Raw genomic sequence first — 16,147 nt, forward strand, 5'->3', positions numbered from 1 at the left:
TGCTGGGATTACAGGTGAGAGCCACCATACCTAGCCTTAGACTTCATTTTTAAGATCAGTTTTAGATTTCCTTTCTGATCATTTTTTGAGGCCAGCAAAATAGGCAGAGTAAAGACTTGAATCACTTATTTTGTTAATATAGAGAAAGAAGACATTAAGAAAATCAACAAATTATATTAGTACTCTCATGACCCAACCAGCATTCTATGGGTATTTCCATTGGAGAAGACTAGCGAAGGTACACACTCAGTAATGAGGGTCATGTTTTTACACTACTGTTGCTTACTCTTACCATTTGTCCACATGCTTCTTCATTCCCTGCACCTTAGTTTTAGTAAATAAAAATGTTTCAGATTTTCAGTGACTTACTTAAGCTAAGAAATTGTAGTACTTCACAATGAAATTATAAACAACATCCTACCTAGTGACAAATACAGATTATTCTCTATGAAGACTTATTTATATCCAACATGTAGTTCATTTAGATACAATGTGTAGTTCATCTCAGCATATAAATTATCTGGGTAACAGTCAATCTTAAAAGAATCTAAGATTTTGCTGCTGGGTACGGTGACTCACACCTGTAATCCCAGAACTTTGGGAGGCCAAGGTGGGTGGATAACTTGAGGTCAAGAGTTCGAGACCAGCCTGGCTAACATGGTGAAACCCTGTCTCTACTAAAAATACAAAAATTAGCAGGGCAGGGTGGTGCATGGCTGAGTTCCCAGCTACTCCGGAGGCTGAGGCAAGAGAATTGCTTGAACCTGGGAGGCGGAGGTTGCAGTGAGCTGAGATCGTGCCATTGCACTCTAGCCTGGGTGACAAAAGTGAGACTCCATCTCAAAAAAAAAAAGAGAATCTAAGATTTGCTTCCTAACTGGACTTAAATTTACTGATTTACTAATTAAGTACATTTGATGTACTAATAACAGTCAGTTTTTAATGGTGCTAATGTCTTATAAATGTGACATTAAACAATAAAAATTTTCTGAGGTTGAATGTTAGCTAAATATCTCTACACATTATTAAGAATCCAATAAAGACTTTAATGAAGTTACATTTATAGCGCTAGCTAATAGGAGACACAAAGGTCACAAGCTAGTCTTCTCTCATCGTTTCTTGGCCTATAAATATCTGGTAAGGGTTTCATAGGATTTTGGCTACATTTGTGTGATCTTACATGGCTGTGGACTTATTAAAGGGATGCAAGTCCACGTTGTTTTCTGGAACACTTCTAATAGCTTTATTTTTGATTTGTTTTTTTCCATTCTCCATGATTTTCAAATTGAACTTTGGTTGACACAGAGTATCAGGTTCCTGGAAGCCAGCTTTGACATATGCCAGTATTAGACTTTCTCTTTCCAGGACAGACCAGCCCAAGTGAAGTGGCGCTGACATTGCATCTCCCTTTGGTTAGTGAAGTCTTTGATAATATTGCAAACATGGGTTTTTTCCTGAGAAATATTTAATAATAGCACATTTATTGATCACCATGCTCTTAACCCTTTCTAGTTATAATTTTTCTTAGGTATTTTATTCCTTGTAAACACACTTCTGTAGGGTGTTTCAGTGTTCAAAGCACTTTTAGAGATTCTTACTTGATTCTGACGATAGCCCTATGAGATGTACATGGTGTTATTTTGATTTACAGAGTCTTAAATAACTGGCCCAAGATCACATAGCCAACAAGCATGGAAATAGGGTGAAGAAACCAGTTTTTTCCAGTTCACGGTCCAATAATCTTTCTTCAAGCTAAATGGCACTCTATTTGTTTACATGACTGAAAACTTAGTTCTTTTATTCATGTGAAAGGTCTCCTATGTTGTAACAACTTCCTTGAATGCCACAGAATCGAATGAATTTATTTTATGTCAATGTAGCAGATGTAGCTTCTGTGTTGGGGGGCAGATAATTGGTGGTATTCAGCCAGAAAACCAATTTGTGTAACTTGGAATCTGAATTTTGGGATTTCTCACCTGGTAGAGCATTTGTACCTGTTCCAGCATCCGTCTTCAATTCCAGGAAAACACGCGTGATCCCTTATTGCTCGGTATTCACCTCATTCGGTGGCACAACTGTTTGCTACTTGGCAGTCTGTGCAGAAGTAAGGTCCAGAAATAATTTAGCAAGAGAGTTACTTACATAAAGACTGAGAGCTACGCTGTTCCGTGTAAATGCTGTGCAACATGGCCTCTTTGCGTTTTGTGTCCATGCTGTGCTAGCACTACGAGCTGTCTATGTCTGCCTAATCCACCCTTACTTACTTTTGGAGGAGTCGATTAATTCTTTGCCTGGAATTTGATAATTGTGTCATCACTGAGGTTATAACATTTTCATAAATGAGCTACAGCTTTAAAAGTAGAATCCTTCTACACAGTCACTGGTAGGCAGTGTTTACTTTTTGTTTGGTAAATAACTGAAATTTAAAAATTCATTTTTAGGTTAGCCAATCCTACTTCCTAGATAGTAATGTAATATTTAAATTTGTCTTTGCCTTTCCCTAGATTCTGGTTTGACTTAACAATGATAAGATTGTTTATTCTTTGATTTGCTTAAAGTTACCATCAGGTTTCTGCTTTCCCACAAGAACACGTGTTTGCATTATTCCAGCTGTAAGACAACAGAACAACCTAGTGTTGCTTAGTTTACTTTGTATGCCTTTTTCTATTTGCATAAACCCTGACCTGAATACAAACTTGTATTTACACCATTCCCCTGACTCCTTCCAAATCAAAGTATTTATTGTCCAGGTAAAACATTTATGGTTAGTGATATAAGCTGACTTATTTTTTTTTCTTTGACTTTTTTTCTTTTTTTATTCGAAATAGCATCTCACTGTCGTTTCAGCTGGAGTTCAGTGGTGCAATCACGCACGGTTCACTAGCCTTGACCTGGGTTCAAGTGATTCTCCCACCTCAGCCTCCTGAGTAGCTGGGACCACAGGCATGCACCACCAGCCTGACTAATTTTTGTTATTTTTTGTTGAGATGGGGTCTCACCATGTTGCCCAGGCTGGTCTCAAACTCCTGGGCTCAAACCATCCTCCCGCCTCAGCCTCCCAAAGTGCTGGGATTACAGGCATGAGCCACCATGCCTGGCCTGAATTTCAATCTTACTTAAACTCAGCCTTAAGAAATCTGCGTAATGAGTTTGTAGCTTTTAAAAGAGATCTGCCTTATCAAAAATAATTATACTGTCTCATTTCAGGATTATCTATGGCTCTGGTTATTTTTTCTAGGATGGAAACTGAACCCCATCTTTAACATTATTTAAAAACTTGAGAGTTATTTTAAAAGTATACAGGAATTGCTCTCATGGCTAAAATTTTTCCTTAAAAAACCTTTAGCAGTCGCAAATAATTGTTACCTACTGAATTATATTTTTTAAAAAATAGGGGAATTATAGAAGGGTTTTTATTTTATTTTTGTTAAAGATACTTTTGAAAACTAAGTTTAGTATCAGTTCTTCTACTGTGTGGAATGCTGCCCCTTTCCTTCTTTGTTTATTTTGTGATGGCACATGGATAGATTGTGAAGACGGTCTCTATGTCGACTTCCTATTGTGTGTGTGTGTGTGTGTGTGTTCCATAGTGTGTGTGTGTGTGTGTGTGTGTTCCATTTCCCTTTGGGGAAGCAGGAATTGGAGCTAGAAGAGAAAGAAACAAATTATTTTCATCTAATCTTCTTTCTCCTCAGCTTATTTAACTGACCTAAGCTATGGAAAATTTGGTAATTTATATTTAAAATTAATATAATTGTGATTTCCACCTCATGTATTTACTTATTTATTTTGAGACAGGGTCTTGCTCTGTCACCCAGGCTGGACTGCAGTGGCATGACCATAGCTCACTGCCACCTTGAACTCCTGAGCTCAAGTGATCTTCCCACCTCAGCCTCCAGAGTAGCGGGGACTATAGGCAGGTAACACCATGCCTGGTTAATTTTTCAATTTTTTGTAAAGACAGGGTCTCGCTGTGCTGCCCAGAGTGATCTTGAACTCCTGGCCCCAAGTGATCCTCTCTCCTCAACCTCCCAAAGTGCTGGGAATAGAGGTGTGAGCCATTGTTCCTGGCCCTCCAAAATATTTTTACTTTCATTTAAGTTTACCACTGATCTCCTATCCTTACTTTCCCTATGTCTCCTCAGTCTTATCTTTATGGTAGTTTAAGAGAATCTAGGCTGCCGTTTGCTTAACTAATAGCTCCCCTGGAAGCTATTACCAGTCACATCACTGCCTCACACTGAGTAGGACTTGAAGTTCATGAAACATCTTTCATATGCTCATCTAACTAAAATTGATCCTTTGTGCTTTATCTTGATGTTCTTTTCTCTTATTTATTTGTATACTGCTTTATTACTCTATCACATTAGTTGTCAAAGCTAGTAGTTAGTTCACATGTTGATTTTCTAGGCCTGTATCCTTATTAGTCTAAGGTGGGAGAAACAGAGGTAAAATTTCTAAATACCTACCTTAACTGGAAAGGAATAGGAAGAGAATTAATTTAGTAGAATCAACCTTTCTATTTTTGACAAAATAATGTTAAAACAAATTGGTTTTACACACACCCACACTTTTTTACACAGAATTATTGCTGAGTATAGTGTGGTCCAACTTGACTCCATAACTTTTTGGGTTGCTTTATAATTATTAGCTAATAAGTGTTTTTTATTTTAAATGCTACTATAAAATGTTGAAATTGATCTGGTGCCAGTGTCATTTTCGTTAACTTATGTCAATCTCTGTGTTTTATAGTCCTTTGAACATATTAACAAGGAAAAAGGAATGACTGGTAATATCAAATCTTATGGTTCTTTGTTAATACAGTTTTAGAGATCTACAAGTAATTAGCCATAAAATATTTGGTTGGCAGTAGAGAATATTTTTAAAATTCTATAGACAAAAGTAATAAGATAAGGAGTAGAACTACCAGATATTTAAACATACTATAAAGTAACAGTATTGACGCAGTATGGCAAAGGCCCCAGATGAGATGTGTAGATCATTGAAGACAAATAGAAATAAATGCTGTTATTGACATAAATCTGACTATGTTAAAAGAGGCACTGTTAAAGTGGGTAATGAACTGATTATTTTAAAATGGGGTTGTAATAACCAGTTAGCAATTTTAAGGAAAAATGCATTTAGATCATTGTCTATACCAGACACAACAAAAAGTAAGTTTTTGATAAAGTATGGACAATTATATCATTGAAAATCTAGAAGGTAAAAACACTGAATATAATTTCTCTGGAGTTCCTAAGCAATTAGAAAACTGGAAAAAGAAGATAGTGAAAATGTGTTTTATTGTAACAAATTCACATTTGTTTTATTGTAACTATAGCTCTGTGAACATTATAGGAGAGCATGTCTATTCCATGTTCACAATCTGAAAATTAGTCTCATTTTTTTTACATTAGCTGGAAACCATTTTCCTTCCAAACTAACTAATGAAACACAGAATGCAATTCTTTATCTAAAATTTTATTCTGTAGGTGCATTGAAAACTATACAGGAGCTCGTTGTGAAGAGGTTTTTCTCCTAAGCTCCAGCATCCAAACTAAAAGTGACCTGTTTGCAGCTTTCATGGCAGTGGCAGCCCTAGCAACACTTATCATTGGAGCCTTCTACTTCCTTTGCAGGTAACCAAAATAGAAACATGCTTTTGTGAAAAGTAATGCATAAAGTAGTTATTCCACTAAAGAATCAATATGCCCTTTAGTTCTAGATATTTTTCCAGATACTGTATTATGTTTAGTTGTCTCTTTAATATAGATTTTGTTCTTAACATCATTTTTGAAAGCGTCTCAATAGGCAGTCTCAATTTGTTCTTTGTTACTGTTGTCAATATTTAACTTATCTGAACTACTAAGGTAGAGCCATACTCACTATAGCAAATATACCAAAAGCAACTAAACATTTGGGTTAGTTGTATTTAAAGTAAATTTTGTATGTGAAAAAAAAGGAACACTTATGCAATACTGTACATGTTAGCTTAGACATGGTTAATGTGCAGGGCCAGCTGTTTAGTGCCTACTGTGTGCTAGGCATAAAGAATACAATAATTGACAAAGTAGACATGTTTCCTAACTTTAGAGATATTTAAATCAATTTCGAGAGCTAGACAAATAAATAGGCAATTAATTTGGGGAAACTGGTAACTCACAAGGGAGACAAAAGAAAAAACTACTTGCATAAAGCAATTATATGCACCGAAGATTACTTTCATTCGTTTTGATCTTCAATTGTTTTTGAAATTTTGTGAAAGTAAGGAAATACAGAATTTAGTAAGTTTAGGGGTCATGTGGCATAATTCATCGTTAATATTTATTAAACTCACACTGTATTCTATCATAGATACTTGTGAAAATGGAGGTGAAGGTAATCATAAAAGAGATGCAAGTGGGCTTGAGAAGTTTATATACTAAGAAAGGTAACATGTAGGTAAAATAGTATCTTGTTAGATCCTGATTTCTTAACTACTTTACATCAAGGAATAATTAAAAGTTGAGGAAACTGGGTTTTTTTTAAATATGTGGCATTAAATAGTTTATTCCAAAACATATCATTTTAGCAATGCAATCGAGTTTCTCATAATTTTAGCATCTGACTACTTCAGATACAAAAATTTAAATACAAGCCTGCTATATCAGACTGCATTTCCCAGGGATCGCCACAGGACATCTCTTATTCCCACATACTCTTCTGCAGTGTGACCTTGACACTCATCAACAAGAGGTAGAGTTTATTGCTACAGAATCCTTGAATCTGGGCAGACACTATGACTGCCTTGATCATAAAATATTGTGGAAATGATACTGTTCCAATTAAGGAAATCGCCTTTACATGTCGTGGAAGTTTCCATCTCTTGCCGCTCATACTTGGGATGCTCCCTCACAGAATTAGCCACCACGTTGTAAGAAGCCGAAACAGCAGGAAGAACCAGCCCCAAGTGAACTTCCAGCCAACAGCCAGCATCAACCAGCCTTTTTAATGAGCCATCCCAGACATTCAGCTCATTGGAACCTTTAGTTGACTCCTGACTTAACTGCCAGTTTACTGCAACCACACAGAGAACCCAAGTAAAAGATAGCCAGCTGTCAACCCACAAAATCATGAGATAAAGTTGTTTTATCCCCCAAGTTTGGAGAAGTATGTTATGCATAAGTAGATAACCAGAAGACCCATCTTTGGAATTAGGTTTATGCTTGAGTTTAAATGTATCAGTGTTTGGAAAGCTGAATAATGATCTATTCTTATTCTATCCCCCTAAACATTTTGTCAGTCTAATATGCTAAGGGGAAGACCAATATCTACTTCCCTTATTAATCACTCTGGTGCCAATTTGGAGATATAGTTTCCATCTGTTATTGATTGGATAATGAATTATGTTTAATTCATTGTCATTAATATGTCAGGATAGTCTAGGTTTGGCTACAGTAACTACCAACCCTAATAGTTTAGTGACTTAATAAACAGAAGACTATTTCTCACTTATTGTAGGTAATTAGTATGGATTGGCAAGCAGGGCTTTGCTAATCATAGTCACTTAAGGACTCAAACCGTTGGAGCAACCCCATCTTGAGTGCTGCTGCTTGTCAAAGGGAAACGAAAGCTCTGGAATGTCTCACGCTTAAATTGAAATGATCTGTCCCAGAAGTGACACACGTCACTTCTGACATAATTCATTAGCCAGGAGTTTCATGGTCCTCCTCAATTATAAGAGGTGGCTGGACATGGTGGCTCATGCCTGTATTCCCAAGTGGGAGGGTTGCCTGAGCCCAGGAGTTTGAGACCTGCCTGGGCGAGCTGTCAAGACCCTGTCTCTACAAAATGAAGAATAAAAAAAAAAATTAGCTGGGTATGATGGCACACATCTGTAGTCCCAGTTACTCGGGAAGCTGAAGCAGGAGGATCCCCCAAGCCCAGGAGTCTGAGATACAGTGAGCTGTGATTATGCCATTGCAGTCCAACCTGGGCAAGAGAACAAGATTGCTCTCTTATTTTATATAGATAGATTAAATAGATAATATTTATTTATATATTTATATGTGTATATATATTATTTACATATAATATATCTGAGTATCAGGAAATGCAATTCAACCCTATGCCCATATGGTAAAAAGCCAGAAATACATATCTAACATAGCAACCAAAAAATTTATAAGAATATCTACTATTCTGCTGGGAATTGTTGAGAGTGATTTGTGTGATACTAAATCCATAGAACTTGGGCCAGGTGTAGTGGCTCATGCCTGGAATCCTGCCAAGGTGGGAGGACCACTTGAGACCAGGAGTTTGAGACCAGGAGTTTAAGTTGAGCCTGGACAACATAGCGAGATCCCATCTGTAAAAAAAAATTATTTTTTTAATTATCCAGGTGTGGTAACACATGCATGTAGTCCTAGTTGCCTGAGAGGCTGAGATGGGAAGATCAGTTGAAGCCAGGAATGAGAGGCTGCAGTAAGCTATGATTGCACTACTGCACTCCATCCTGGGTGAGGGAACAAGAGCCTGTCTCAAAAAAATTAATTAATTAATTAATTAATGGAACTTTCATATTGTTGTAGTTGCCCCAAAATGAAATTTCCTTTGCCAACCATTGAGTTTGTGAAGGGCACAGTATATTGTACACACAGGCGTTCAATGCCCCAGAGCAGCAAAGTTTCAGAAAAGAGTCCTTCTAAGCCATAGCTGCTCTGCAGACTTGAGCCAGAACTTAGAAATACTTCTAGTCTGAAGTACACTATAGCAGGTTAAACAATACCTTTTGAGTAGAAAGTGTAAGTATAATAGAAGGAAAAGAGTGTGTGTATATATATATATATATATATATATATATATATATGAATGAAGTGGTGCTGAATACAAGAGAAAAGAGAAAAGAAACCTCCAATCACAAACATTATGTGGGTCTCTATCCTGAATTCACACTATCTGAATGTCTGGGGGTAAAAAGCTAAGGATATAAAATAATCCAGGCTGGTAATGTCTTCAGGTGGTTGACCAGAAACAAATACGAATCAATTCTTGAAAAGCCTACCCTCATCCTCTACCTTAAAAAGTGCCTCACCAGGAGAATTGCCTGGACCCAGGAGGCAGAGGTTGCGGTGAGCTGAGATCGCGCCATTGCACTCCAGCCTGGGTAACAAGAGCGAAACTCCGTCTCAAAAAAAAAAAAAAAAAAAAAAAAAAAAAAGTGCCTCACATTATGAAATGATTACCAAACATAGAAGAAAAGAGGCTCAATTAATTAGAACTAGCAGGAACAATAGGTAGTAGGACCAGATATTCAGAAATATGTATTTATTGGAAGAATCAGACACATGACATAAATATGTTTAATATGTATCAAAAAATGAGAGGCTTAGAAATAAGCAAATTTGGCAAAGACCCAAACAGATCTCCCACAAATCAAATATATTTTTTTAAAATTCAGTACATATCTTAGTTCAATAAATTTTTAAAATTTAATGTATGTCTTTAAACAGCAGATCAAACACAATAAAATAAGTAATTAATTGGAAAATAGGAAAAATTACCCAGAGGGCAATCCTCAGAGAAAAAGAAATGGAAAATACTGAAGAGAAGTCAAGAAGCATAGTGACCAGAGCGTATGTGTCTAACTTATGCTTAATTGGAATTTCAGAAGAAAAGAGAGACTGGGGCAGAAGCAGCATTTGAAAAAGAGACCTTTTCAGAACTGATGAAAGTTACCCACAGATGTTAGAAGCCTAACAAATCTCAAGCAGGACAAATGAAAATAAATTTACATGTGGTGAAACAGAGAAATTGTAAAACACCAATTCTAAAGAGAACATCACAAAAGTAGAAAAGAATGGCAGATTATCATAAAAAATGCTATAATTAAACCAAAAGCTTGACTTCTCAGTCAGAAAGAAGTAAATCTAGAACACAGAGCAGTGATATTTTCAATACACTGAGAGAAAACAGTTATCAACACCAAATTTCTGTGGCAGTGAAAACATCTCTGAGGAATGAGGGTAAGATGAAGATAACTTTTGGTAAGCAAAATTTGAGAGCGTTATCCCTGAGTAAACCTTCTGCCTGAAGGATATATGTCAGGGAAAAGGAAGTTGATCCTATATGGCTTGTGTGAAATGCAAGAAAGAACAGAGAAAGCTATTAATATGTGAGTAAATCAAATATTGTATAAATTGTAACAATAAAATTGTCCTATGTATTTTTAAAAAGGAGTTAAAATGCATGATAGCAAACAAGTTGAAAGGATTGTAACTAAAGTGTACTAAGGTCTTTATGTAGGGGAGGATAACTATATGAGGTAATTTTGACCTTGATATTTTACCATGAATATTAAAATGTCTAGGGAAACACATAACAGAAAATCAAAGTGTATGATTTCCAAATTAGCAGAATGACAAACATTGAATTAAAAATAACCAATTAGTTAAAAATACATAAAAAGGAAAATTAAAAATTAGAAAACAGGATAAATAGAAAGCATGACATAAGATCTAGGCTGTTCTGTAGTGACCATGTGAAATGTATTTCTCTCTTGAAAATGTGGTGCTTTCAAGAATGAAATTGTTTTCTGTCATAGTTTTCGGTCCATTAGTGGTTGAAATTGCTTTAAACTGAGGGCCTTTTGAACTTTAGTGAGTAATTAGTGCCATCACTGAATGAGGTCCAAAATGATACCCCACTAATGCTAAAATCTGGGCTAGAATCAGTAGTGTTTCAGGAATAGAAGCCAGTATGCTTTTAGAAAATACATACCATTTTGCAGTGGTAAAAGTGGTTCTGAATTCATTTTCATTGATCTCAGCTAAAATTGCATATAGACATATTGAGGCTGGTCCAATGGTAGTGGGCTATCAGAACTTATTAACATTAGTGTCACTAAAGTTGGTATACAATGCCCCACTGCTAAATTTGACTGGCTTTAAAAAAAAAAAAGACATATTGAAAAAATGAAATCGCTGTACATTCCCAAATCATCACATAAATTATAACATATATTAATTGATCAAATGACTGAAAAACCTGATGTACTGTTACCTTGAAAATGTCCAAAATGTCTTTTTAAAATGCCATTACTAGAATAACTGACTAAAGCCACCCCATGTCACATAAGAGTCCCAACTGATAAAGCTAACCTTTTTAAAAAGGGCACAAAAATAACACTAAGATACAACAGCTTTGCTGCTGTCTTAAAAAGTCCAGGTCATCAGCATCTGAAGTCCCCACAGATGACCTGTGTGTACTAATGGATTTGTTAAATAATGGGGAACAGTTTTAAAGTAGCCCTGACAATGTCAGGTAGTTGTGGAAGGAAAATGAACCTTCAGATAGTCAAGTTATACTTTCATTTGAATACCATGATGTGTTGTAAAAAGGGGGAAAAAAAGAGAAATTAAAAAAAAAAAAAAAAAAACGTTCTTTCTAGGTCTTCTTACATGCTTTTCCTATTACTCATTTTCCATTTTTGTGTTTCTTTCCTCTTTATTGTCAGGAAGGGCCCATTTCAGAGAGCAGGTTCAGTCCAGTATGATATCAGCCTTGTGGAGATGAGCAGGACCAGCGCCCACCACAGTGAGTAAACTCAAAACGAATGCTTATTTGAAAACCTTAGATGAGACTGTTGTTGTTACCTGTAGGGATGTGGATTTAGATCTATCCAGAAGAAAAAGGTTGATCCTAAAATTTTTCTATTTTTTTTTTTGCCAGATACCCTTTTTCACATAAAAATGAACTTATTATCAGTATGACATAAATCACATTTTTCCCCAAACAAAACAATGTTATCTCAATATGTGAAATTCTGATGTTAGCTCTAATGTGCCACACAGACAGAAGGTAGCAGTTTCTCAGGAATATTTTGAAATGAGCTAGCATATGGGGAGGAGGAAGAGTTCCACCTGTAAAGATCAGCAAATCTTTGGAAAACTTGTAGACAAATTGATGTTTAAAATTGTCTTGAGACTTCTGGCCAAGATGGAGTAACAGGCATTGGATTTATTTCCTACTACTTAAAACAACAAAACATGGACAAAATATACGAAGCAGTGGTTTTGAAGACATTGCTATCAGGCAGCAAAGGAACCAGGAGCCCTGAGAGATGGAAAACAGACTAGGTGAGCCAATGATTGCCTTGGATTACTGGCTGGAGAGTGTTTCCAGGCTTTTGTGCAAGGCGGCGAACCCCAGGCTGAGTCTGGCAGACTGTGAGTTGATGGAGCAGAGAGTCGGAAAAGATCACGGTGACTATATTGTACTGAAGAGAGTCCTGGAAAAAAGAGAGCTGTATGAAGAGAGAACTCCAGAGACCTTCAGTTCAAGGATTCAGCTGAATACTAACCAGGGCATGTGTGGGAGGAAAATACTTGAGGGTGTGGAAAAAAAATCACCCGAAAGGATGAGAGGTGCCCAGTATTCACAAGGGCCAGGAAATGTGCTTGTTCCCACCGAGACTGAGAAGCTCACTATTCATGGGGCACTGGGTAGAGTACACAGAAAGGTGTCTCCCTGATAGTGGGGAATAACTAGCCCTAGGTGAAGCACTGCTCCAGTCCTGCCTACTAAACTGTAAAAGCATGAGCTGACAGTATCAGATTGTTTCCAAATAACTACATCCCAGGTCAAATCGCAACAATGCTAAAAACAGCTAGTACCCGACAGATGAAATTAATAATGTTTCACATCCAATAAAATAACCAACCTCCAAAGAAGGAGCAAATGTGCTCAAAATGAGAAATATTAAGAAACTGAAGGCGGGGCATAGTGGCTCATGCCTATAATCCCAACACTTTGGGAGGCCGAGGCAGGTGGATCACTTGAGGTCAGGAGTTCTAAACAGCCTGGCCAACATGGTGAAACCCCATCTCTACTAAAATACAAAAAAAAAAAAAAAAAAATTAGCCAGTGGGGGGTGCCTGTAATCCCAGCTACTCTGGAGCTGAGGCAGAAGAATTGATTGAACTAGGGAGGCAGAGGTTGCAGTGAGCCGAGATTGCGCCACTGCACTCCAGCCTGGGCGACAGAGCAAGACTCCATCTCAAAAAAAAAAAAAAGAAATTGAAACTGATGTTAGAAATGCCAGGCAAGTACAGTTATTATAAATGTATTACATAGATTCATAAGTTAAGTAGAAACATGGAAGATGTATTTTTTAAAGGGTCCAAGTCGAACTTCCAGAGATGAAAACTAGTGTCTGGGATAAACACACACACACAAAACAAAAAACAAAACAAAAAAACACTGGATGGTATTTGTTAATACCACACCATAGAAAATGGTATTACCTACCATAGAAAATATTGGTGAACTTTAAGATGTAGCAATATAAACTATGAAAAAACACAGAAAGAAAATTTTTAAATGAAAAGACCATCAGTGAGCTGTGTGACAACTGCAGGTGACATAATATTGGCTTAATTGGAGTCCCTGAAGGAGATAAGAGAGAAAAGGGAAAAGAACAAATATTTGAAGAAATAAGAGTCAAAAATTTTTCTAGATTTAATAAAAACAATCAATTCACACATATAAGAAGTTCCCCCAAGGTCTGGCACTCTGACTCACACCTGTAATCCCAGCATTTTGGGAGGCTGAGGCAGGAGGATCACTTGAAGGAAGGAGTTTGAGACCAGCCTGGGAAACATAGTGAGATCTCATTTCTACAAAAAAGAAACAAAATTAGCTGGGCATGATGGAGTCTATCTGTAGTCCCAGCTACTTGGGAGGTAGGAGAATCGCTTGAGCCCGGGAGATCAAGGTTGCAGTGAGCTGAGACTGCGCCACTGCACTCCAGCGACAGAGTAATACACCAAGACATATCATAACCAAGTTGCTCAGAACCAGTGATGAAGTCTTAAAGGCAGCTAGGAAAAGACACATTCCAGACAGAGAAACAAAGCTAAGGATTTCAGCGAGCATTTTTCAGAATAACACACCTTAAAAGAGCAGAGCGACATATATAATGTATTTTAAAAGGTAAACCTCTAATTCTGCATCAGCAAAAATATGTTTCAAACACAGGCAAAACAGGCAAATCAATCTTGGAAAAGATGAACAAAGTTTTGCCTATTTCTTTTCACACGTCCTAATTCCTAAACTTACTATGAAGCTGCAGTAATCAGTGTAGTACTGGCGTAAGGATAAACATATAGATGAGTGAAATTCAATTGGGAGTTCAGATGTGCCACCTTACATTTACAGTAAATGCATTTTTAAAGGGTGCAAGACAATTCAGTGGGGGGTAATAATAATCTTTTCAACAAATAGTGCTGGATCCACTCACAAAAGAATGGATTTAAACTCCTACTTCATACCATATATAAAAATTCACTCAAAATGGATCAAAGATCGAAACATAAGAGCTAAAACCATATAACTCTTAATAGAAAACACAGGTGTAAATCCTCATGACCTTGGATTAGGCAGTGGATTCTGAGATATCCTAAAAAGACAAGCAAAAAAGAAAAATGCATAAACTGGATTCATTAACATTAAAAACAAAAAAACTTTTGTGCTTCAAAGGATACCTTCAAGAAAAGTGAAAAGACAATCTACTTCTAAGAGAAAAAATTTTTTAAATCATACGTATAAGACCTCTCATACATACAATTTGAAATACAAATATGTATTCGAATATATAAATAAGATTTACAATTTAACTCATTTAAGAAATGAGCAAAGGATTGGAAGAGTTCTCCAAATAATATGTGCAAATGACTAGTAATCCCATGAAAAGACAATCATCATTAGCCAGCAGGAAGATAACTGAGCGTGCCGCATAGTGTTATATTCCCCGCTATGAGGAGGCTGAGGTGGAGGATCACTTGAACCCAGGACTTTGAGGCCAGCCTGGGCAACATAACAAGACTCCATCTCTAAAAAAAACCACAAACTTCAGGAAGGGTGAAAAAAAATGTACATGGATGTTCATAGTACAACAGCATTATTTATAATAGCCAAAAAAAGTAGAAATTAATCAAATGCCCATCAACTGATAAATGGATAAATAAAATGTGCTGTATTCCTACTATGGAATATGATTTGGCAGGAAATGGAAATGAAGTAGTAATACATGCTGGAACATGGACGGACTTTGAAAACAATATGCTGAAGTGAAAGAAGCCAGTCATAAAGGAACACATATTTTATGACAACATTTATATGAAATGCCAGAACAGGCAAATCTATAGAGACAGACAGTAGATTAATGTTTGCCAAGGGTTGGAGGAAATGGGGGATACTGGGGAGTGAAGGCTTAAGGGATGTGGGCTTGCTTTTTGGGAATGAGTTATAAAATTGATTGTTCTGATAGTTGTACAACTCTGAATATACTAAAAGCCACTGAATCGTACAATTTAAATGAGTGAATTGTATGTGAATTATATCTCAAAGCCATAAAAAATCAGTAAACTAACTGTTTAGAAAAAATGAAGGCAAATAGAGATTCTCCAGGCATATGAAAGTTGAAAGAATTTATCATCACCAGAACCGCACTAAGTAAATGTTAAAGGAAGTCCTTCGGGCAAAAGGACAGTATCAGATGGAAATACGGATATAAACCGGAAATGACAACTATGTGGAAACTGACAATTTAATGAAAAGGCTTAACAACATAGAATGGGACTTACAACATACAGAAAAGCAAAACGTATAATAAGAAAATACAAAGATTGGGAAGGTAGCAAGAGGTACACCCCCCTGTAAGGTTCTTATGCTAAATGTCAAGCAGTATATTATCACTTGAAGGGAAACTGTGATAAGTCAAAAATATATACTAGAAACTCTAGAGCAACCTCTAAAAAGTCTAAATTGCCCAGTTAATATAGAGATTATAAAACTGAAAAAAATTAATGTGATATGCTATCTACAAGAAATATACTTTAAGTATAAAGACACAAAGAGGTTAAAAGTAAAAGGATGAATAAAGATACATCATGGTAGCCAGGCACAGTGGCTCATGCCTTGAGGTCACGAGTTCGAGATCAGCCTGGCCAACATGGCAAAACTCCATCTCTACTAAAAATACAAAAATTAGCTGGGCATGGTGGCGGGCACCTGTAATCCCAGCTATTTGGGAGGCTGAGGCAGGAGAATCGCTTGAACCCAGGAGGCAGAGGTTGAAGTGAGCTGAGATCGAGCCACTGTACTCCAG

At 36.7% G+C, this 16,147-nt stretch overlaps 1 protein-coding gene across 1 annotated transcript in view; it reads left to right on the forward strand.

The window, feature by feature from the left end:
* NRG4 (neuregulin 4) overlaps positions 1-16,147 on the forward strand; it is a 60,308-nt gene that overhangs the window by 43,340 nt on the left and 821 nt on the right. The window contains exons 4-5 of the mRNA XM_037734804.1: positions 5,493-5,639; positions 11,495-11,574. Of these exons, the coding sequence (XP_037590732.1) occupies positions 5,493-5,639; positions 11,495-11,574 (227 nt within the window). The remainder of the gene's footprint in view (positions 1-5,492; positions 5,640-11,494; positions 11,575-16,147) is intronic.

This window comes from Cebus imitator, unplaced genomic scaffold (assembly GCF_001604975.1).
Source record: "Cebus imitator isolate Cc_AM_T3 unplaced genomic scaffold, Cebus_imitator-1.0 Scaffold664, whole genome shotgun sequence".
NCBI classification, from domain to species: Eukaryota; Metazoa; Chordata; class Mammalia; order Primates; family Cebidae; genus Cebus; species Cebus imitator.